This window comes from Hyperoodon ampullatus (genome assembly GCF_949752795.1).
Source record: "Hyperoodon ampullatus genome assembly, chromosome: 1".
Taxonomy (NCBI): Eukaryota; Metazoa; Chordata; class Mammalia; order Artiodactyla; family Ziphiidae; genus Hyperoodon; species Hyperoodon ampullatus.
The window spans coordinates 17,806,022-17,831,973 of NC_136914.1; the positions used below are offsets into that span (position 1 = coordinate 17,806,022).

A 25,952-nucleotide genomic window follows, 5' to 3' on the forward strand; every position below is an offset into this window, starting at 1 on the left:
TTTTTTTTTTTTTTGGTGGTACGCGGGCCTCTCACTGTTGTGGCTTCTCCCGTTGCAGAGCACAGGCTCCGGACGCGCAGGCTCAGCGGCCATGGCTCATGGGCCCAGCCGCTCCGCGGTATGTGGGATCTTCCCAGTCCGGGGCACGAACCCGTGTCCCCTGCATCGGCAGGCGGACTCTCAACCACTGCGCCACCAGGGAAGCCCAAGCACTTAATTTTTAATTAAATTTAATTGTTAAAATTTAAATAGCCACCTGCATCTATTATAATGGAGAGTACAGCCTTACACATTCTCTCTTATTCTTTTTCTTTACCACTGTGACCCTTATCCAGATGTTTTTACTGAACTCCTTATTTTAAATCCCTTCTCTGATACCTCTAAGATTAAATAGCTTGACATAATTATAATCTCAAAAGCAAAAAATTACTAAAACAGAATTTTAAAAGCTACCTTAAATGTGCTTTTTGATGAAGAGTACTGCAATCAATTATTTTAAATTTTCTAATCACAGTTTACTAAAAAAGAAAAAAAAATGCATACATATCAGAGTGCTTGAAACTGAACTCTAACAATACAGTCTATACTTCCTCCTGAATTATTTGTCAGCTACATAATTAGTCCCAGGATAAAATAATGGCATAATTAAAAACAAGTACAGCATAAACCACAGCACAACCAAGGAGAATTAAGGAAACAAATGAAAATTATTCTGTATCTGTCTATTCATTGTGATAATAGAGAAATTAGTGAATAGAAATATGATGGATCAAATGTAACAATACAATGTATTAGTCAATGAAGAGTTGTATAATTTTTATCTCTAGTATTATTTACCACGCCACCAAAGATCAAGTGTTACCTCAGTTTTACAGGATTTTTGGATGACTGCTGATGGCTCTTTCCAATTAAACCTAAGCATACACATTATTTTAAAGTAAAATGATTAAAAAGACCTCAGAAAAAAAATTTCAAGTGTTTTAAGCTTCCTCTCTGTTTCTTTCTTTCTTTTTTTTTTTCAAAGCTTCCTCTCTGTTTCTCCTCCCCACATGTAAACACAGTCTTTTTTTAAAGCATAAATGTAGGTGTTAAGAAGAAAAACAACTTTGGTGCTTATCTGTTAAGAACTGCCTCTCTCTGGGACTAGTATTAATGTCATCACCACCAATCAATTCCACCTTTCTTCTGCCTATCAACTTGGCTTTCAGTATCCTGGGGGAGGCGAGGTAAGTAGGAGGGTGAACATGTAAAACAATCTCAGTATTCAGGGATAGGATTCAAAAGAATTCAAGTTATGTGAATGTAAGTTATGTGCTAAACTACATACCAATTTCTGAATGACTGCTGATTTGATTTTTTGTTTGGCATTTGAGTAAACATAATAAAACTTACTATTTTTTTTTACATCTTTATTGGAGTATAATTGCTTTACAATGGTGTGTTAGTTTCTGCTTTATAACAAAGTGAATCAGTTATACATATACATATGTCCCCATATCTCTTCCCTCTTGCGTCTCCCTCCCTCCCACCCTCCCTATCCCACCCCTCTAGGTGGTCACAAAGCACTGAGCTGATCTTCCTGTGCTATGCGGCTGCTTCCCACTAGCTATCTATTTTACATTTGGTAGTGTATATATGTCTATGCCACTCTCTCACTTTGTCACAGCTTACCCTTCCTCCTCCCCATATCCTCACAGTATGGAGGTTCCTTAAAACTTACTATTTTGAGCCAAGGCTTGAAGTAGACAATCCAAGCATCCTTCTAAACTATCATCAGTTCTGTCAACAGCTGTTATCTTCAGCTTCTTCAAGGTATCACTGAGATTATCTGCTTAGAGAAAGAAGAGCAATCAGAAACCTCTCTAACCATCATGTTACATGATAAACAGTACCACTAACAGGCATAAGGCTCCCATTATGGTGAATTAATTTCCACATACATTCCAAAATGGCAATGGACTATACGATTACATATTTTTTAAATAAAATTTTATCCATTTAACTCATAAAATATTCATTCTGTATCTGTAAGATACCAAGAATATTCCATAGATAGTCACAGAACACCTTTTCAGCATTCTTGTACCTTATTTAGCTTGTTCAGGAACAAGCCATGGTTAACTGAAAAAAAAAAAAAGTCTACAAAAAATTACATAGCTTTGCAAATCATACTTTATTACATTTTTGGCTTCCTCTGTTGTATTTTAAATACATAAAATGAATATGAAGGCTTAGAAAAGTTTCAAAATGATATGACTTAAAATAATAAAGTCTGATGACTATAAAACCTGTTTTAACAACGCCACTTAAAAAACGCTTCAAAGTACTTCTTTAAGCCAAAACATGTACATTTTGGATTTTAAAGCAATGCTCTCCTCCTAAATTATACACAGATTCCTCTAGACCATAGATTGTTAAAAAGCTTTTTACACTATTAAAAATTATTTAGGACCCCAAAGAGGTCTTTTTAAAATTTTTTATTCAAGTTTAGTTGATGTATAATGTTATATAAATTACAGGTGTACAATATAGTGATTCACAATCTTTAAAGGTTATGCTCCATTTATAGTTATAAAATACTGGCTATATTCTCGGTGTTGTACAATGTATCCTGTAGCTTATTTTATACATAATAGTTTGTACTTCTTAATCCCCTACCCCTTTACTTCCCCTCCCCACTTCCCTCTCCCCACTGATAACCACTAGTTTGTTCTCTATATCTGTGAGTCTGTTTCTTTTTTGCTATATTTAATAGTTTGTTGTTTTTAGATTTCATATATAAATGATATCATACAGTATTTGTCTTTCTCTGACTCATTTCACTTAGCATAATACTCTTTAAGTCTGTCCACATTGTTGCAAATGGCAGAATTTCATTCTTATTTTATAGCTGAGTAGTATTCCATTGTGTGTGTGTGTGTATATGCACAGACACCTCCCCCCCAACATTTTCTTTATCCATTCATCTGTTGATGGACACTTAGGTTGCTTCCATATCTTAGCTACTGCAAATAATGCTGCTATGAACATTGGGGTGCATGTATCTTTTCGAATTAGTGTTTTGGTATATATACCCAGGAGTGGTAGTTCTAGTTTTATTTTTTTGAGAAACCTCCATACTGTTTTCCACAGTGTAGCAACAATTTACATTCCCACCAAAAGTATACAAGGGTTCCCTTTTCTCCACATCCTCACCAACATTTGTTATTTGTGTTCTTTTTGATGACAGCCATTCTGTCACTTGTGAGATAATATCTCACTGTGGCTATAATTTGCATTTTCCCTAATGATTAGTGACATTGAGCATCTTTTCATGTGCCTGCCTGTTGGCCACCTGCATGTACTCTTTGGAAAAATGTCTGTTCAGGTCTTCTGCCTATTTTTTAATCAAGTTGTTTGCTTTTTGATGTTGAGTTGTATAAGCTGTTTATATATTATGGATATTAGTCCCTTATTGGTCATATAATTTGCAAATATTTTTTCCTACTTAGTAGGGTGTGTTTTCATTTTGTTGATGGTTTCCTTTTCTGCGTAAAAGCTTTTAAGTTTAATTAGGTCCCATTTGTTTATTTTACTTTTATTTTCTTTATTTAGGAGATGGATCCAAAAAAATAACGCTGCGATTTATGTCAAAGAGTGTTCTGCCTATGTTTTCCTCTAGGAAATTTATAATTTCTGGTCTTACATTTAGGTCTCTAATCCATTTTGAGTCTAGTTTTTTATGTGGTGTTAGAGAATGTTCTAATTTCATTCTTTTCCATGTAGCTATCCAGTTTTCCCAGCACCACTTATTGAAGAGACTGTCTTTTCTCCATTGCATGGTCTTGCCTCCTTTGCTGTAGATTAACTGACCATAAGTGTGTGGGTTTATTTCTGGGCTTTTTATTCTGTTCCATTAGTCTATGTGTCTGTTTTTGTGCCAGTACCATACTGTTTTGATGACTGTAGCTTTGTAATACAGTCTGAAGTCAGGGAGCGTGATTCCTTCAGCTTTGTTCTTCTTTCTCAAGATTGTTTTGGCTATTCAGGGTCTTCTGTGTTTCCATCCAAAATTTTAAATTATTTGGTCTAGTTCTGCGAAAAATGTCACTGGTATTTTGACAGGGATTGAATTGAATCAGCAGACTGCCTTGAGTAGTATGGTCATTTTAACAATAATAATTCTTTCAATCCAAGAACACAGTATATCTTCCACCTGTTTGTGTAATCCTCAATTTCTTTCATCAGCGTCTCAGTTTTCCGAGTACAGGTTTTTTTTACCACCTTAGGTAGGTTTATTCCTCAGTATTTTATTCTTTTTGATGCGATGGTAAATGGGATTGTTTCCATAATTTCTCTTTCTGATTGTTAGTGTATAGAAATGCAAACAAATTTCTGTATGTTAATTTTGTATCCTTCAACTTTACCGAATTCATTGATGAGCTCTAGTAGTTTTCTGATGATGTGTTTAGGATTTTCTACGTATAGTATCATGTACAAAAGAGCTCTTTTTTCAATTATTTATATTGATATTTAACATACTAAAAATTAAAAATGAGACTTTTAAAGACTTATTTTAGTAATTCATTTAGACTTAACAAATATAAAACTATTATCTGTTAACATAATTATACTTTTAATGAAAAATAATTATATTTCAAAACCAACTTACTGAGAAGAGTGGCATTTTTCTACATTTTCACAAATCTCTGTAATGTCTGCCTTAACAGAAGAAAACTGGATTCTCATATCTGCTTCTGTACTCAATCTTTAAAATTCGTTGTTTTGGTTAAGTAGATGAAAAAAATTCAGCCTCACACATATACATAGTTGGAAAACAAGAGAGTATTTTAACAGCCTTTTCAGATAACAGTGGATATTCTTTGATACTACACCAAAACTTGATTAGTGGTAGTTTTTTAAAGGTTAGTTACCATGTGAAATCTGAAACAATATCACTGAGCTCTGCCAACTGTTACATGAAAATCCATTGCTCTTTTGCATTTTGAATCTTTCTTGCATGCAACATGTTTATCATCAATGCACTGGTCATTTAAAAAATTAGGTCATGGAGTTATGTGTATCTTCCAAACACTGACACGTTTCACTGTACTATTTCAAAATATCACATTTGTTAATATCTTCACTAATCTTTTTTAAAGACTAAGTACTGGGAAGCTGTCAAGCTTAAGGTGATACAAGTTTTCCAAAATTCTAATTTTCTCTTAAAACCTCTAATTTTATCACCAGCAACAGATACTGTGAGCTGTTTTCCTTAAATGACAAATTAATCTCATTCGTGAGAAAATATCTGCCAAATATGAAAAGCCAGTTCGTCTCTCTGTTCTTTCAAATTAAAAAAAAAAAAATGTTATTCCATGAAAAAAAGTATCTCAGTCAGCTTACTACTCAAAAGATTGCACAATTGCTTTTCTTAAAAACAACCATCAGACGTTACAATGCAATGCAAGTGTTTTCTGTGTACTTCCCATTTTATCAAATAGTATATTTTTAAAATGTGTATTAAAAAGTTGAGAGTTTTAAAAACATTGTTTTTCCTGCTTCATCATGGACATTCTTTTTTTTTAAATTAAACCTATTTTAATTTACTTATTTATTTTTGCTGTGTTGGGTCTTCGTTTCTGTGCGAGGGCTTTCTCTAGTTGTGGCAAGCGGGGGCCACTCTTCATCGCGGTGCACGGGCCTCTCACCATCGCGGCCTCTCTCGTTGCGGAGCACAGGCTCCAGACACGCAGGCTCAGTAGTTGTGGCTCACGGGCCCAGTCGCTACGCGGCATGTGGGATCCTCCCAGACCAGGGCTCGAACCTGTGTCCCCTGCATTAGCAGGCATATTCTCAACCACTGCGCCACCAGGGAAGCCCCCATGGACATTCTTAAGTGAAACTGGTATTTTTTTTTTTAACCTCAAGTATACGATGGTAAAGAATACAATAATTACTAGTTATTGTAGTTTGGTGCTACTACTAGCCTGATTCACACATACTGAAGCACCAGCAATTTTTTACCCACAGTTGCTTTTGCACCATTGTCAATACAAATGTCAATACAGAGAAAAAAGACAAAAAATGTCTTTTGATGTTACCACACAAATAGTTTTGACCTCATGGGCACCCTAATAGGATACCAAGGACTCCTGGGATTGCTGTTCTAGTATTAGAATTTCAGGCATTTTCTTACTTTTAATAGACTTTTGTACATTGCCAGCTCATGACAATTCTAAAAATAAAGTGGAATTCCCTATTATAAAATGAGTGGTAATTTATTTTCCAGGTCAACCCAGGAAAAACTAGACTTAAAAATTTACATTAAATAATACTAATATGCTCTAGTGATGTCTCGTACAACTGTGATTAACCAAGTAATCCTAAACCTACTTTATAAAAAATCCCAGGTTATCATTCACAACGAAGGTTAATATTTATTTTCTTAAGAGGGCTTAAATAGTTTTGAGAAATTGATTTTATTTCCCTAAAGGAAAAGAAAACTATATTCATATGCATGTCTTCTATTAACTAAAAAGAAGTTGTAGGGCATCATATCTCAGATATACTTGTTCAATCTTATTACATGGATATTAGGTTGATATTTATGAAATAAAGTATGAATAATATATCATATCTAAGTTCATACTACTAAAAGTAATAAAAAGTAATTACCACAACACTGAGGAAAAAAGACATAATGTTAGTCAAATGATAATAATACATCAAAACTATGAGTCAACAAGTAATAAAAGTAGTTAAGACGTACTTAGTACTACCTATATTGGCATCTGGATCTGTTTTACTTGTTTCCTTTCCTTCATTCTATCCCCAGTGCTCCTTGTTTGACATCCCTTTCTTATCAAGTTTCAGCCTAACTGTCACAACCCCAGAGACCATCGTTGTTCTTCTAAGTCTTCTCTTCCCCAACCCTCCAGGGTTATTCTCTATCACTGCATCCATCCTTCACAGCACTATTCACAGTGTGCAGTTATATATTCTTTTGTTTAATTGGTAATATATACTCCCTCTCCATATTGTACGGGGCACACTGTTAACTATAGTCACTATACCTATTACTTGGCACAAAAAGGTAGCCAGCAAATATTTGTTAAATTAACTAAGTGAATAAGGGAATGAATTCCTTACTTGCAGAAAGTTCTCTAGTTACCATCCCTTTTATCACACACTTATGAGCCAAAGTATACCAATAGGGAAGGGAAGGTAAATGTTACCTGCTATGCACCTACACTATGCACTCCGTGTTATCAGAAATAGAAATACAGGATCTTACATTTTAATATAGGAAGATATCAGTGAAGACAATTTAAGTACTTAAGAATATAAAATATATAACTAAAAAATACACAGACCATTCCATTTTTAAAAGACTTCTACTCAGTAAAAAAAATCATTCAGTCTCTCCATAGAAATAATTATATGCCTACTAATGATGTGGGATCTTTTTAGAAAAAGTTCATTAAATTCTTCATCCAGAGACAACCAACGCTGTCAACAGAATTATTACAAATTTAATGTATTTTTTAAGCATTTAAAATGAACGAACAGGTTAGTACGTAAAAAACTCTTGCTGTGAATCTGTTTATAGTGTCAGAATGTTGATAGCTTGATTGGAATAGTGATTACATAAGTATGTACATTTGTCAAAGCTCATCAAACTGTACATTTAAAATCTGTGTATTTTAGTCTGTGTGAATTATACCTCCTTAAAAGAGCATACTGGAAAATAAAACAACTGGGGCAGTAACCCCTTTCCCACTGGTCTCAAGCTTCCTTACAGGGAATTTTTACTACAGTGACACTTCTTCTGGCTCCTCACTTGGCAACTGCCACCTCCATTCTCCAGGAGAGGAATCATTTATCTGATTAACAAGTTGAGAGAGAAGAACTGGATATGCATGGCTCAGCCCCTTCCGGGCTCCTGATTTTTTAGTAGAAGGGGCAAGAATTCTCTGTTCCTCCCCATCTTTGGCTGTCCAGCTGACAAGATTATTAGTAAATATATTTAATTCAGCCCTCAAGTATTAGCCATTCCTTTGTGACTATACAAATAAGCTCTGTCCTTCATTCTAGACTTTATCTATTTTAAAGCAGTTATTCTGAATTCCAACAGAGAACTCATCTGCTTGTATCGCCAGTGATTCTGAACTTGGGTAGGGAACGGGGGTATTATTTTTGGACTCCTTCAAAGCATGACAGTACATCTCAGTAGCAAATCCTTACCATTCAAATTTTTTGTGTGTGTAAATCCAGATTTCCATACTTTATATTTACTTATGATTTAAGACACTGTAATTATTCTAATAGAAAATTTCTCAGCTTCTGGCTGGTGGGCAGGGTAGGGGCAGTAAGTAGAGAATTGTAATTTTCATGGGAAGTTCTAGTACTAAGAAGTATTAACAACTAAAATAAAAATTTTTTCCTTAAAATAATAATCTCTTCCTTATATTACAGCATATGGTCTAGCTTGTCTTGTGAAAGAAAACATGACATCTTCAAAGAGTTAAAGCAGGGACTTCCCTGGTGGTGCAGTGGTTGAGGACCCACCTGGCAATGCAGGGGACACAGGTTCGATCCCTGGTCCAAGAAGATCCCACATGCCGCGGAGCAACTAAGCTCGTGGTGCCACAACTACTGAGCCTGTACCTCTAGAGCCCAGGAGCCACAACTACTGAGCCTGCATGCCACAACTAATGAGCCCACTTGCCAAGAGCCTGTGCTCCGCAAAAGAGAAGCCACTGCAATGAGCAGCCCGCGCACCACAACAAAGAGTAGCCCCCGCTCGCCGCAACTAGAGAAAGCCCATGCGCACCAACAAAGACCCAACACAGCCAAAAATAAAATAAATAAATTATAATTAATTAATTAATTTAAAAGAAGGAGTTAAAGCAAATTTGACTTCGGTCCTTAATTCTCTGTCTCCTACTTCTTAACCACTTAATCACTCTTAAAACCACAATCTAACCAAATTGTCTAAAACTCTGTCAAAATTAGTCTGGCAAAAGTCTTAAATATCTCGACAAACACGATGGACTTTTCTCAGTTCTGTTATTTGACATCTTACTTCAAAACACCAGTGTCTCTAAATATTTGTTCCTGGTCTTCTTCTCTATCTGTCCCTTTAATGTTAGCATGACCGTGGTTTTGCCCAGAGTCCTCTTCTCTCTCTGGATAAAATATATATGTTCACCAGAGAATTAGAATGGTATGCTGATCATCAACAAAAAAACCAAACAACCCAATCAAAAAATGGGCAGAAGACCTAAATAGACATTTCTCCAAAGAAGACATACAGATAGCCAACAGGCACATGAAAAGATGCTTAACGATGCTAATTATTACAGAAATGGAAATCAAAATACAATGAGGTATCACCTCACACTGGTCAGAATGGCCATCATCAAAAAGCCTACAAATAAACAACAAGGTCCTACTGTATAGCACAGGGAACTATATTCAATACCCTGTGATAAACCATAATGGAAAAGAATATAAAAGAGAATGTATACATATGTATAACTGAATCACTCTGCTGTACAGCAGACATGAACACAACATTGTAAATCAACTATATTTCGATTTAAAAAAAAGAATAGGGTATTCATTGACTATTAGGAATAGAAGATATCTGTGATCTTCTGGATCAACTTTCTCCTTTTATAGGGACCTACAGAGATTTATATGCCAAGGTCACTCAGCAAGTATGCAGAATTGCTGTCGCAGGTCTCATTTTCACTCTTTTATTACTTAAATGATCGGAGGCAAGTTAATACTTAAACACATGATAGTACGTATAGATAGGGTAGCTTATGAACTGCAGAATGTACAATGAGAATTTAATGATTTAAAATATTGAGTCCTATGTGACTGAAAATGTACGTAAGTCCCACATGGCCAAAAAACCCTAGCATTTTAAAGAGCTAATTAAAATGAAAATGTGAAAAAAAAAGTCTACAAATAATAAATGCTGGAAAGGGTGTGGAGAAAAGGGAACCCTCCTACACTGTTGGTGGGAATGTAAATTAGTGTAGGCACTATGGAGAACAGTATGGAGGTTCCTTAAAAATCTAAGAGTTACCACATGATCCAGCGCATGTATCTTTTTGAATTAGAGCTTTCATCTTTTCCAGATATATGCCCAGGAGTGGGATTGCTGGATCATGCGGTAATGACCTATATGGGAATGGAACCTAAAAAAGAGTGGATATATTTATATATATAACTGATTCACTTTGCCATACAGCAGAAACTAACACAACATTGTAAATCAACTATACTCCAATAAAAATTAATTTTAAAAAAGATACATGGGGCTTCCCTGGTGGCACAGTGGTTGAGAGTCCGCCTGCCAATGCAGGGGACACGGGTTCGTGCCCCGGTCCGGGAAGATCCCACATGCCGCGGAGCGGCTGGGCCTGTGAGCCATGGCCGCTGAGCCTGCGCGTCCGGAGCCTGTGCTCCGCAACGGGAGAGGCCACAACAGTGAGAGGCCCGTGTACAGAAAAAAAAAAAAAAAAAAAAAAAAGATACATGCACCTCAATGTTCATAGCAGCACTATTTACAATAGCCAAGACATGGAAGCAACCTCAATATTCATCAACAGATGAATGGATAAAGAGATGAGGCATATATATATACAATTTAATATTACTCAGCCATAAAAAAGAATTAACTAATGCCATTTGCAGCAACATGGATGAACCTAGAGATTATCATACTAAATAAAGTCAGACAGAGAAAGACAAATATTATATGATACCACTTATATGTGGAATCTAAAAAAACAGTACAAATGAACTTATTTATAAAACAGTAACAAACTCACAGACAGAGAAAGCAAACATGGATACCAAAGGGCAAGCGGGGGACAGGGATACATTGGGAGTATGGAATTAATTAACAGATGCACACTACCATATATAAAATAGATAAACAATAAGGATTTACTGTACAGCACAGGAAACTATATTCAATATCTTGTAATAAAATATAATGGGAAGGAATAAAGAGCATATAGATATATATATGTATAGCTTAATCATTTTGTTGTACACCTGAAACTAACACAGTATTGTAAGTCAACTATACCTCAATAAAAAATATTAATTTAAAAACTAAAATAAATACGTAGAATGTTATGCTGCCTCTCCTTCTGTCCTTCCTTCCTTTATCCAGCTGGACAGATAACTTCCTTTATCTATCCAGCTATCTACCTATCAATGTAAAGAACTGCCACTTTCTAGGCCTTGTTACATTTCGATAAAATATGATTGCAACTTCTGATAACCCTGATCAGCAAGCTAGCTCTCATTCCAAGTGTCTCCTCTTAGAAGCCCTTGTTAAAGACATTAAGACATAAAGATATGAAGACAGCTATACTTTCCTGCTATAACTTTGTTTTTTTGTTTGTTTGTTTGTTTCTTTGCTGTACGTGGGTCTCTCACCACCGTGGCCTCTCCCGCCGCGGAGCACAGGCTCTGGACGCGCAGGCCCAGTGGCCACAGCCCACGGGCCCAGCTGCTCCGCGGCACGCGGGACCCCCCCGGACCGGGGCACGAACCCGCGCCCCCCGCATCGGCAGGCGGACTCCCAACCACTGCGCCACCAGGGAAGCCCCTGCTAGAACTTTGAAACAACCTTGTCCAGACTTTTCTCTTCCATTCCTGTATACCGTTAGGCACCAGAGGCTCTTTATGCTCCAATTTCTCTATTCTATTAGCCAGAAACTCAATTTGCTGGTCTTTAAGTGTGTACTGCAATAGAAGAGTTTCAATAAGACCTAAAATTTTACAGCTATCAGTTCCTCTCTTTTCTTAATATCAATCTAAGAAAAACTGACAAGAAAAGTGGGGTTATTTTTATATTTAAATAACTTAACTATAGAAGTGCCTAAGATAATCACCATCATCAAAGAATATACTGTCCCAAAGAGCCAGTCTCAAAATGAGAGTATCATATTAAGCTAGTAAGTCCCGACATTCTTTTCTTTTTTTAAAAAACAACCACTGTTTATTTTTAATATGATTATATAAAGTCAAACACAGTGTGCATTGTGCAACTTTTGCTTTATAGTTAGCCTAAGGGGTGGGGTTGATGGTCAGAATGGTTAATGGTAGGGAAGACATACCATTCATTTTTAACAAATTTGTATTTTCCAAATAGTATTCCCTAATTAGATACCTGAATGCTGATAGCATCATTTTATATGCAAGGATATCGATATTCAGTCACAAAGTAGATCAAAAAGGAAATTACTTCAGGTCCCAGAATTATTCAGTTTTTAGTCTTATTTTTATTCATCCTTTTTCCTTCTGAATCTCATTAGCTGAAACTTGAAGTTTTTTTTTTAATTGAAGTATAGTTGATTTACAATGTTTCAGGTGTACAGTAAAGTGATTCAGATATATATAGATAGATACATATATATATTGTTTTTCAGATTCTTTTCCATTATAGGTTATTACAAGATATTGAATATAGTTCCCTGTGCTATAAGTAGGTCTAATTGTTTATTTTATATATAGTAGTATGTATCTGTTAATCCCAAATCCCTAATTTATCCCTCTCCCCTTTTTCCCCTTAGTAACTGTAAGTTTTTCTACGTCTGTGAGTCTATTTCTGTTTGTAAATAAGTTCCTTTGTATCATTTTTTAGATTCCACATATAAATCTGAAGTTCTTTATGCTATTCATGGTAGCATAATTTTAAGAGTTTATCTTCTTCACAGATATTATCTAGAAATAGTACCTTTAGTTTCAAGGTTACTGGATCTAAAAATATAGTGTATACTTTCAAATGTTCATTCTATCATCTTACTATACAGTAAGTGGATGGATGGATGGACAGACTGACCGACTGACAGATAGAGAGGTGTTTATCTCTCTGGACAACTACATCACTATTGATAATACCCATTAGGAGACAAAGTTATCCCCCTTCAAATGCCACTCAATATTTTCTAAATATACAGCGTCTTAGTAATAGCAACACTCTTAAAAAAGAGATTAAGGATTTCTTGCAATTGAAGAGAATTAATCTTCATGTACATATATAGTAGAAAAGCTTTACTATCATCGTTATTACACACACCAAATGAAAATAAAAATTATTTTTATACTAACATGCTTGTCAAGCACCTAGAATGTAGTCAATGCATGACTGCAAGAATTTCAAATTCATCTCCAAATGAATGGCATTAAGTCAGTTTGGGGCACCTGGCTCAGGGAGCTGGAAATAATAACAGTCTCTCCTGAATATTATATTTCACTTATCAAAAGGGTTTAGGATTTGACAAAATGAAACTATTTTAAAAGTTTGCCTGCTAAAGAAAGAAGAAATGATTGTTTTTTACTAGTATGACGACGGAAAGTATAATTTAAAAATTATAGTATTTTCAGCTTTCGTATATTGTAACCCAGTTTCTATCTAATTTTTTTGCTTAATATAACTTTACAGAGTTAGTCCAGAGCCAGGCCTAAAACCCAGAACACTTTAAAAAATTAGTCTATTGCAGACTTCCCTGGTGGTTCAGTGGTTAAGAATACACCTGCCAATGCAGGGGACACGGGTTCAAGCCCTGGTCCCGGAAGATCCCACATGCCACAGAGCAGCTAAGCCCGTAAGCCACAACTACTTAGCCTGCACTCTAGAGCCCGCGAGCCATGACTACTGAGCCCACGTGCCACAACTACTGAAGCCTGCGTGCCTAGATAGAGCCTGTGCTCCGCAACAAGAGAAGGCACCGCAGTGAGAAGCCTGTGCATTGCAACAAAGAGTAGCCCCCGCTTGCCGCAGCTAGAGAAAGCCCGCGTGCAGCAACAAAGACCCAAAGCAGCCAAAAATAAAATAAAATAAAATAAATAGATTTATTTAAAAACATAGTCTATTGCGTCTTCCATTAAATCATGCTACATGTGAGGGGAAAAAAACTTTAAAAATATATTTGTTTCATTCTTTCTTTTAATACATTTCTGCTAGTTGAGAACTCAAAGACCAACACGGGATTTAAGTCCCCTCTGATTATTATCCCTCCCCCTTTACAAATAAATCTTAGATTCTCCAATTTTCTTATTAACACTAAAATGAGTAATGAAGATTGTTTCTGAGTCTTATGGAACCTGGGTCCAACTTAGCAACTTCTATTCACCCAGGCTAGAAACCTCAGAAACATGTTCTTCCCAGAGCATATCACTGTTCTTTCAAAAGTATTCAGCGATGAATAATTGCCTAAAGTCCAGAATACCTTACGTCAAAACCAACTAATATGATGCCCCCATCTCATTACTTTCTCACACAACATATGTGTCAGTCCCACTAGATTACTGGCTTTTTTCCAGGCATATGCCCATTTTTACAACTGTGCTTATTAAATTCTTCCTGTCTAAAATGCCTTTCTGTGCATTCTCTATCTACAGAATAACTACTTACTCTGCAAAGTCAACTAATATTCGATTCTGATGTGAAATCTTCTGTATTCTTGCAGTCAGACCAACTCCTTTCTTTTCTAGGCTCCCATATCTTGTTCTTAACCTCAGTGATGGCACGGATTTCACTGTTTTCTATATTGCCACTGTTTCACCATAATAAGCAACTCATGGACAAAAAAGGCACCATATTTTAATGATTAATAGCCTCTGGAGTCAGTCCATCTGGGTTCAAATCTTGGTTCCACCACTTACACTGCATAAACTACACAAGCTTATTTTCTTTGTCTTCTCATATATAAAATGTGGATAACAATAATAAGGACCTCATCAGGTTGCTGTAAGGATCAAATGAGGTTATACATAATGCTCTTAGAACAGGCTATACAGCACTCATTAAGCAATCAAGCACTGTTGGTGACTGTTGATATAATAATTATTAATAACTGTCATAGTTGTACTGCTCATTACACCCACCATACTGTCTCGAACACAGTAAGCATTCAGTGAACAACTGCTGAACAGAATTTAATGGCACTCACCAGCTGTGTCTACTTTTTTTTTTTTTTTTTTTTTTTTTGCAGTACATGGGCCTCTCACTGCTGTGGCCTCTCCCATTGCAGAGCTCAGGCTCCGGACGCCCAGGCTCAGCGGCTGTGGCTCACGGGCCCAGCCGCTCCGCGGCATGTGGGATCTTCCCGGACCGGGGCACGAACCCGTGTCCCCTGCATCGGCAGGCGGACTCTCAACCACTGCGCCACCAGGGAAGACCTCAGCTATCTTGACTACTCAGATTTTCTTCTTCCATAAGAGCTTTAACATCATTTCATCTAATCATGCCACAGCGAATGAATGAATGAACGAATAAAAACCCTCCTGAGATTATAACTGGAATTATATTAAATTTATATTTTAATTGTGGGATAATTTGCATTCTTACACTATGAAGTCTTCCCTTCCACTAAATGTATGTATTTCATTTCATTCTGATCTTGTTTTGGGTCTCTCAGTAAAATGTTCTATTTTTATATAGATCCTGTAATTTATTATTAAATTTGTTTCAACATATTTAAAATTTCTGTCATTAGTGAGAACTAAATAATTTTTCCCATTATCATGTGTAGGTGTTTATGCCTAGAGTAGGAAAGAGCTACTTTGTATAATTATTTCATCATCAGCCAAATTCTCTTATTAATAGGAGGTTATTAAAAAGTGGGACTTTTTAGTTTCCTGAGTTTTCTGTATAGAAAATTATATGATTAGTAAAAAACAGATCGTGTTATCCTTTCTTTTCTAATGTTTTTACCCATTTCCAAGAAAGACAGGATCAAACGAGAAAATAGTTCTAAACTCAATTAATTCATGGCCACGTAAGTTAATCATTTTAGGTTAAAATTCAACATAGAAAACTTTCTCTTCTGCTCTTAATACCATTGCATCCTCCATGACTCTCTGAAGGTGGGTAGATATACTCATATAAACACACATACACACCTAACAAAACAGGGACTTATTTCTTGGCAAGCAAAAAGAGGTGAAGTAGAAAAGTTCATGATTCAGTCACTACTGCTGCTACTATAGATTTCTGGGGTCAAAATACCAACTGAGGCAGCAGGGGGTGGGGGGAACACCTGAGAACTTAGGAAAAGATTTAAATTTAATCATTTACTATTATCTTCATAATTATTGTTTAGTCACAGAATAAAGAATTTGAAACTTAAAGTGAATATAAAGCTAATGTAAATAGGCCATTTTCTTTAAATTCGTTTCCAAGATTAAGTTCCACAGAAGCATTCTAAGAGGAATCTTCCTAAATACTAAATGTTTAGAGAACACTAAACTTGACTTGGAAAATAGATACCAGAGCAAAAATGTAACAGTTCAAAATGCATGTGTGCAATATTTATTTTCAACAGCAATTCAGGCAATACTTGGAGAATTAGAAATATTTGTAATATTTAGAGAGAAACAATGAAGACATAGAAACTGTTTTACTTAATGAAAGGACTCCAAAATAAATTTCATAAATATTAAACTCCTAATTTCTACCTTAATTCATTCATTACTTTAACATGTAGTCATACCTCTTCGTACATGTGGGTTCTCTCCCAATACACTTCTCCAGGTTGCAATGACATCATAACTCTGTGCCCATTTGCCAGTTATCCACACATCTATCTACTGAATATGCTTCTTTCACTCCACAAGATGATTCTAATTGCACATCTCACATTACTTCCTCCCTCACTTGAGACAAGATTACTAACTTAAGAGTTCATAAAAATATAAGGCCTTAGATGAATTTAATCAATCTCTTCTATATGTCAACAGTTTGAACTATATGGTAAGTAGATGAATTCCAAAATTTAACTTCATAATCAAGTTCACAAATCTACTTAACTAAGAAATCATTTTTGTATACTATTGTACAGTTCTATTTCTTCTGTATTTTTCATTTTGCTAGTTTTATAGTCCTACGTTCATAGAACTCTTTTAGTTTATTTCTACTATTTGATGGGACATTACTGTACAACAGGAGATTCTTCTAGGATACTCACATTGCTCTCCTATAGTAGAAACTGGAAAAATCCTGAAAACCTACTTTACTGAGTTATTTGTACTTGCATTTCTTATTACAGATTATGGCATAAATTGCCATGATTAAGAAATGTTTTTATGTTACACTAAAAACAATGACTATGCTTCACTTTAAGTTTTCTTCTCTAATTATTTCAGAAATTGGATAAAAACTTTTTGAGCAATCACTTTTCATGCATTCTTAAATGGAGTTAAAGTCTATTTTAGTTTGAACCAATAACACTATAGTCTTAGTAAGATGTCATGTTTGACTAGAGGGTCAAGAGTATGATTGATGATCTTCACAACTACAATATTAAACCATAATGGATAACAGCATTTGGATAAGATACAGTTTGTAAAATTTTCTTTCACACAATGCCAAAGACCTTTTCACTTAGAGTTCAAGAATGATCTCACTGTTTTATAGCTGTCAAATATAGCTTTAGCAGATAGTATGACACAAACTGCTAATAAGTTAATACATCAGCTTTTTTTTTTTTAAGAGAATGATTTATGCTGAGATTCAAGCTTAATTAATTCTTTGACCCAGAACTGACCAAGAAAAATACCAGGGTGATTTCTTCTCCTCAACAATCCCCTAACAGAAAGATTTAAAATACAACCATACCAAATAGTTGTCAACACCCAGGATATTGTAAGCCAACTTAGAAAATCAATGTAGATAAATCTACAAAGCACAACGGCATTTGTCAAAGAATTTTAAAGACACCCAAGAATTATACTAGAACAATGTCGGTGAAACCGTGTAATCTGTCATATTACAAACAGCTTCCGTGTAGAAGAACTGTCGGAATGATCTCTATACACAAGAGTTCCAGAAAATGCTGCAAAGTGGAAACTATATACTTTCAAACTTCACTTCTGTACAAGTAAGCTAACTGAGTCTGTAACAAAAGAGAAACTCTCTAAACATAAAAACAGCTACTTGAAACGTATTTACCCTGTTCCAGCTCCCTGTATCTGGTATGTGCCTGCAGATCAACTGAGTCCTCAGTATCAGCATTCTATCACCAGATTCTTCGGAACAATGTTTTATCAGTTTACTTTATTATCCTGCATTTCCCAGTTTCTCAGGCCCCATTTATCTTCAGGCTTTCATATTTTATTTAGTCCCTCAGAATAGTACATTGATCTTGGACTTAATATCTTAGCTGTGACCTTTTACTCCTCCAGGATACTAAAGTGTCTGCCTATAATGCTTCAGCTCCTGGCATTTAGATTCAAGAGTAAAAGATATCCTGCCTCCAAGCTCTGCCCTGGACTCTAGGATATGCCTGACCGGGGAAGGTGAGGAAGACCAGACAAGAGACAGATAATATAATTTCAATAAGAGGAAATCCTGCCTAAATATATGGGAATTTTTAAAAGCTATATAAGGTAGATAAACAGAAGTGTTTGGGGGCTATCTACTTACACTTCCAAACAGTCCCGAGCAAATTCTTCACTAGAGTATTCTTAGAACTGTGACTAATCAATTATAAAGATGGACAAAGAAGTGAAGACCCTGCTTTATAATGCTTTGTAATAGAGAACTAGATTAAATATTGACATAAAAGACCTACGTAAATGGAACTTTCTTTAGCTAGAGAAATATATAAAGAAGTACTTCATTAAGACTGGTGAAAAGCAAATAGCCTCACTTCATAACCAGATAAATACAAGAAAGAGATAATATACACTGAAATTTATAAACTTTTAGGCAACACCAACTTTTCTGGGTAATAAAATGTCAACCAGAGAAAAAGGATATATAAACAAGTAGTCATAAATGTGACAGATGAATTTAACATAGGCATATATTAAGGAATATATTAAGAATTTTAAAAATCTAATAAAAATGATAATGTCTGAACTGTAACTAATGAGCCCACAAAGGAATATTTTCCCAGGATACTGCTACAGAAAGCAAAAAGAAATGTGAGGGTCAAGGTAAAACAAAAGAGAATTTAGATAAAAATTAAATATATAAGACAGAAAGCATGATAATATCTGTACTTAAAGCTATGATGTACCATGAATTTAAAAGGAATAAAATTCAAGCAATAGGATGAAGAGCCATTTAAGTCAGTTATCAACCTATTTGTCTCTCAGCTCCAAATTCACTCTTATTGCCTGATCTATAAAAATGAATCTGGGGGCTTCCTTGGTGGCGCAGTGGTTGAGAGTCCGCCTGCCGATGCAGGGGACACGGGTTCATGCCCCGGTCTGGGAAGATCCCACATGCCGCGGAGCGGCTGGGCCCGTGAGCCATGGCCGCTGAGCCTGCGCATCCGGAGCCTGAGCTCCGCAATGGGAGAGGCCATGACAGTGAGAGGCCCGCGTACCGCAAAAAAAGGAAAGAATCTGGGCCCTTTACATATTTTTTCCTTTGTCAGATGGCATGATACAAGCTTTGTCTGTAGATGACAATGGATAGCACTGAAGAGGAAGGTGCTCTCCTTCCTGCTCAGCCTGCATAATTTTCTCCAGTGTCAAGTGTCTGCGAGTCACAGCATTCACCATACATTTTCTCCAGCTCTCAGCTCAGGCAGCAGCGCTGTGTACAACAGCCCCACACAACTCAAGGCTGCATCCCAGCCCCAGTTACTGCTTCCCACACCATCTCTCAGCCCTGGAAGTGTGTGTGCCAGAAACCCTGTGGAGCTGGCTATCCAGAGCTACTCCAGCCCAAATTGTACACAGAAGGGTTCCTGCAGAAGAGGGCTTCTCCAGCTCCAGGTTCCAGTAGTACCTGCAGTGGTGCTTCAACTTCCTCTGCATGCCCAACTATCCGTGTGCCACCCATCAACCCCAGCTTCCTTGTTCTCCCAGGAGTCTCCTGCAGGTCTGATGGGTATGGACCAGCTCTGGCCTGGGCAACCCAGTGAACTTCTATGCAATCAGGAGGCCTGAAACTATATCGTTTAATGAGAATTCACCCTTCCAAAGAAGTGTGTGCTTCCTTGGATACACTCTTGCACCAAACACTTTATACAGTTTGCTATCTACCTTTAAAGTTACTCTCCAATTACTGTTTAATAGGTTTGTTGTTGTTGTTGTTGTTCTTGTTTTTGCGGTACGCGGGCCTCTCACTGTTGTGGCCTCTCCCGTTGCGGAGCACAGGCTCCAGATGAGCAGGCTCAGTGGCCATGGCTCACGGGCCCAGCTGCTCCTTGGCATGTGGGATCTTCCTGGACCGGGGCACGAACCCGTGTCCCCTACATCGGCAGGCGGACTCTCAACCACTGCGCCACCAGGGAAGCCCTGTTTAATAGTTTTTACGTCAAATGTCCCCTGTTTAAATTACTGTGTATTGAAAGACAATTCTCCCTGGATTTCATGGTGTTCCTGCACTGTTGGGGCATTCTGAGCAAAGGAAGTTGATAACCTATAATAAAGGTAAGTCTCCCACCCTTAGAATGGACACATTCTAGGATTGTAAAAAATTGCCCTCTTCTTCCCAGATATTTGCTTTTAGCTTTTAGGGTAACAAACCTAGAGATGCCACCCCCCTCCCAAGAGAGACTTTGTTTAATTCAAGAGCAAAGATAAGGGGTATGTGTGCATGTGTTCCTTGAATGGCAGATGTGCCAGTAACCCAATATAAGCTCTCAGTGTCGTAATTTTAGGATTCCTCTCTTAAAATTCCTCTCTGCTACATGTGCACCAATCACCAGTACTAAAATGTTCTATGAGTAATAAACCCTGTTCTAAGATCTACAGACCTCATGTTTCCTGTCAGAATATCTATACATACATATAAATGTAACATTATGTGGTTTGCCTTCTGATTGGACCTAGGCTGATACAGATATATACACAGTCGGCTAAGAAAAATGAGGAGTTATGTGGCAAACAAGTAAGAATATTAGCTCTTTCAGTGAACAATATCATAGTCTATCAGATCATGAATGCTATGTACCAGGTGAATAAAGGTTAAGAAGATAACCTCAAACTTCTATTCATCCAACAATATGAACTAAGCATCTACCAAGCATCAAACACTGCCCTAAGTGCTAAAGATACAAAGATGTATACAACACAGTTCGCATAGTATAGAAAACTTTTTTTTTTAGTTTTAATTTTATTTTGGTGGGAATTACCTTCACATGTCTCAATTTACTCTCACAAGCAATCAATGTTAACATTTTCTTGTGCATCCTTCCAGAAGCACTCTATTTATGCAATTATTTATATTTAAAAAACACATACACACACACACAAACTTTAAAGCATAATCAATCCAAATGTTACCATAGTACTAACTACCTTTCTCATGGTAATGATCTTAATAAAGTACCTATTATTATTAGAATCATTATAGTATTATTTTAGAAAATCTAATAACTACTATGTATCTGAAACTCTTTGGTAATTATATGAGAAAGTATTATTTCATTTAATGGTAATAAACTTAGAAAACCCACTGTCTTCCAAAAGTGACAGGAAAGAAACAGATTCAAAATAATTTTGTCAAATATATAATATGAGCTTAACAAATATACGAATATAAGATTAACATTAAAATTAATATCGGGGGCTTCCCTGGTGGCGCAGTGGTTGAGAGTCCGCCTGCCGATGCAGGGGACACGGGTTTGTGCCCCGGTCTGGGAAGATCCCACATGCCGTGGAGCGGTTGGGCCCGTGAGCCATGGCCATTGAGCCTGCGCGTCCGGAGCCTGTGCTCCGCAACGGGAGAGGCCACAACAGTGAGAGGCCCACGTACAGCAAAAAAAAAAAAAAAAAAAAAAAAAAAAAATTAATATCAGGTATAATAATTAAATTTTCATTTGGAGAGAGGAGTACAGATATTCCTTTGTTCCTATGAGATTTTATTAGGCTATTAGGTTTTGAAAAAAATACGTAATTTTTAGTGGTAACTATCCTTATTAACTTAAAAGTACTGAATGACATTTTTCATTAGCCAAACAGGTAACATTTACGAAAAAGTTAGAGTGAAACCTATAATACTGTTTAAACATGCCTATCTCTTTTCTGGTAGCCAACACAGTCAACAAACATTTTTTCAAGGGAATTAATGTCACATAAAGAACAATTAAATAAACCATAAGGAAATGCTACTTAGTAGAAAAAATTCTGTTAGGCTATCTTCATTTGAAATGAAAGAAAAAAATCAGTAAACATTTATTCAGCAGGTAGTTCCCACTTTAATGAGTTTTAACAGCAATCTGTTTCTTACTGAAACAATGTATCTTTCACATTTTATAACTGTTCCAATAATTACTGTTACATAACAAACCACCCCAAACTTACTGGCATAAAACAAAGGCCAATTTATTGCGCTCACAGATGCCATGAACCAGGAATTCACAAAGGACACACTGAGAATGGCTTGTGTTTTCTCCACAGGGTCTGGGGCCTCAATGCTGTCTCAAAGGCCAGGAACGTCTCTGGGAGTGACTCAATGGCTGAGGCTGGTATCATCTGAATCATCTGATAGTTCATTCACACACATGTCTGGTGGTTGGCCTGGAAGGATCTGAATGTTAGGATTGCTGACCTGACACCTGACACCTGAGCCCTCCTTATGTGGCCTGGCTTCCTTATAGCATGGCATCTGCGGGGTCTCAGACTTCTCAGGGCTCCAAGCAGGCCAGTGTCTCGACAAATAAGGTAGAAGCAACAATGCCTTTTACTACTGAGACTAGGAAATCACAGCATCACTTCTGCTGTCTTCTATTGGTTACAAGTGAGTCACAAGCATGCTCAGATTCAACAGGAAGAGAATTCCCCACCTCTCAATGGAGAGTGGCAAGATTTAGAAGAATACCTGGGGCCAAGAGAGATTGTTGTGGCCACCTTTGGAAAATATAATCTGCTACAGTAACTTAATAATATTCACTACATAATTTGGTTAAAATAATACAACAAAGAGCATTACACCCTTTGATTGGTTTTAACTCTGAATATAAGATAAAGTTTCCCAAAAATGACTGTATTTTCAGCTTTGGAAATAGAAATTAAAATTTATATGATTGTTATTTTACATAATATTTACAACTACCTTGTGAAATAGGTGTTATTACTAGCTATATTTTAACAGCTGAGAAAGTTGAATTCAGCAGCTGAAGAACTTGCCCAGAAACTTAAGTGTCAAGGTTGGGATAAATCCAGACATGTGTGTCTTCACAGTCCAAGCACTTCTCACTGACCAAGCAATCTGCATCGTACTGCAATTAAGTGAACCTCATGCAGATCTCATGCATACCAGAGCTGTACGAAGCAGGACTACCTGTATCTTTCTTTGTATAGATGAAAGCTCTTCAATAATGAATTTATAACCCAACCATGTTAGATAGTTGTACTAGCTAATGACTGTCCATGTATCTTAATATGTCACAAAACAAAACAAAAAACAAGAAAGAAAATCACAATGAAATGTATCAGGGAGCAGTCTCTGCCATAGCATCTCAAGGGTAGTACCATGCTGTTTAGTACAAGTAAGTGTTTACTTGAATAAGTAAGTAAATTCTAGGAAAAATTTTCCAGATCACTGTAAGTAATGAGCACTTGTATATTCCAAAGAATCTGTACTAGGTGCTGAAAAGATAAATTTGATCTATCCTCTCATTTAAATTCTTAGAGGGGGGGAGGTGTTTTCTCTTTTTCTAGAATTCAAATTATGGGGACTTCTCTGGTGGTCCAGTGGTTAAGAATCCACACCCCAGTGCTGGGGACGTGAGTTCGATCCCTGGTCGGGGAACTAAGATTCCACATGGCGTGGGGCAACTCAGTCCGCGTGCCACAACTACTGAGCCCACGTGCTCTGGAACCTGTGCACCGCAACTAGAGAAAAGCCCACGTGCCGCAACTAGAGAAGCCTGCGCGCCACAACAAAGAGCCCATGCGCTGTGACTAAAGATCCTGCATGCTGCAACGAAGACCTGACTCAAATAATAAAATTTAAACATAATTAATTAATTAATTTAAAAAAAGAATCCAAATTATGGCTGTATCTGTTTCTATTACTCATTCTTTTATATTATTCTTTATCTACCAGTTAGAGGTTAAGCTTTTCAAAAGCAAAAAAATGTGACTACTTGCACTACTTATTTTGTCACTTTCTGTAATGCCTAATATGGTAATCTTGTGTTTCTGATCTGACTATGGTACTTGATACAAACTATATAAAAGCCAGAAATGTGACACAGTTGACAGTTATTTTTTCTGGGAGCTTACCACCATCCTCCCCAAAAATGTGTTCTTGCAACTAAAAGGAAATTAAGTTAATCAGCTCATATAAATTTTGTCTTTGTTCTAACTGATTTTGTTTCTGAGGCCAACTATATCTTATAATCTTAAAGATAAACCAACATTTATATTTCTGTAAAGCGTAAATACATCAATGTAAGTTTTACGTTCTTATAATGATCAGTTTCATCTTTCATAATGGAGTTACTTGAGGAATCTTAGAAGGGGAATATTTTTCAGAAGAGTTAAAGGAAATAATTTTTACAACCTAACAAATCTGTTGTTAAAAAGAATCTTAGATGATGTGAGCTTCTCACAGTTTTGAAAACAATTTTTTGTTGAAGTATGCTGATTGCTGGTTATATTTTTTTCCTGACTATAAAAAACAAAACTCCACCCATAAATTCAGGGAACTTACTAGTTATTTGAAATTATTTAATACAACTATTTTTATATAGTTTTAAAAAATAATTTAAAATTAAAAAAATTTTAAATTATGATTTTATGTAATTCTTTTTATATAATTATTTTAAGTTTATATAATTCTTATATTTTACAAAATACTTTCTAATACATAAGAAAATAATATTCTCTAGAAACAGTTTAGCAGTCTTATGGCACTTTGATTGCTTTTTTAAATGCCATGCCATCATTTGCCCTAGAAAATGTACTTTATGCTTGAGAGCCAAAAAAGAAAGGAAAAATACAACAGATCTTGGTTTGGGGGCTAGTAACTGAGCTTGAAGTTTTCCATATGATAATTTATATTAGTATGAAATGGGCATCCCCCTTCCATTTTTAATTGAAATCTATTATTTGGTTCCTACTCAATAATAATGTAATATTTTAAGGATATATATGAAATGGGGATTTAAAGACCTTAACTAACTTGCCAAAGGGCTATACTAAACAATTAATTAATTTACGGAAAAGCAGAGATTCCATCCTCTATCTCTTTGATTTTTTGTATCATTTGGTCAATTGAAAATTCAGTTTAATCATCACTGATTACCATATATATCACAGATAGTTAACTTTGCTCTTGACTAGTTGTACGATTTAATTTTCACAACGATTTCTTTATTTTAAAATAAATGTATTAATTTTCCAAGTAATATAAGTTCAATTTTATCAGAAGTTTGAATACAATTAACTCTTCAGTAGTTCAAAAGCTATAACAGAAATTTCAGACATTGCAAATTTAAATACTTTCAAGAGTGAGAGAGTACCGAATGAGATTTGTAGGATTTAAAATAACAGTAAGAGGGACTGCCCTGGTGGTCCAGTGGTTAAGAATCTGAGCTTGCAATGCAGGGAGCACGGGTTTGATCCCTGGTAGGGGAACTAAGATCCAACATGCCGGGCGGTGAGGCCAAAACAAACAAACAAACAAACAATAAAAATAAAGTGGTAAAAGAAGTGTCTTTAAAATAAAAGATAATAAGAAGAAGTAATGAACTGGGGACCTTATACCCTGCCTAAAGGACAACTATCATTGATTGTCACCAATAGAAATACAGGTTCAGAGATCCTAAATGTTTAATTTTTCAAGAAAAGTTGGTGAAGCAGATTTTTATCAGAAATTTCCTGATTATTTAAATGTTGACAACTAATTCCAATTTCTAAAACTTCGCTAAAAAAATCCTTCTGCAGAGTATATGTGGCCCATGGACTGCTTGCTGGTTTGCAAGCTCTGTTACAGACATGTCTATCATCACTATAAGGTAATGCTG

At 36.1% G+C, this 25,952-nt stretch overlaps 1 protein-coding gene across 1 annotated transcript in view; it reads right to left on the reverse strand.

Annotated features, from left to right (window-relative positions):
* RAP1GDS1 (Rap1 GTPase-GDP dissociation stimulator 1) overlaps positions 1-25,952 on the reverse strand; it is a gene marked incomplete at both ends in the record, with an annotated part of 147,992 nt that overhangs the window by 112,222 nt on the left and 9,818 nt on the right. Inside the window, one exon of the mRNA XM_079710155.1 lies at positions 1,721-1,828. Within this exon, the coding sequence (XP_079566281.1) occupies positions 1,721-1,828 (108 nt within the window). The remainder of the gene's footprint in view (positions 1-1,720; positions 1,829-25,952) is intronic.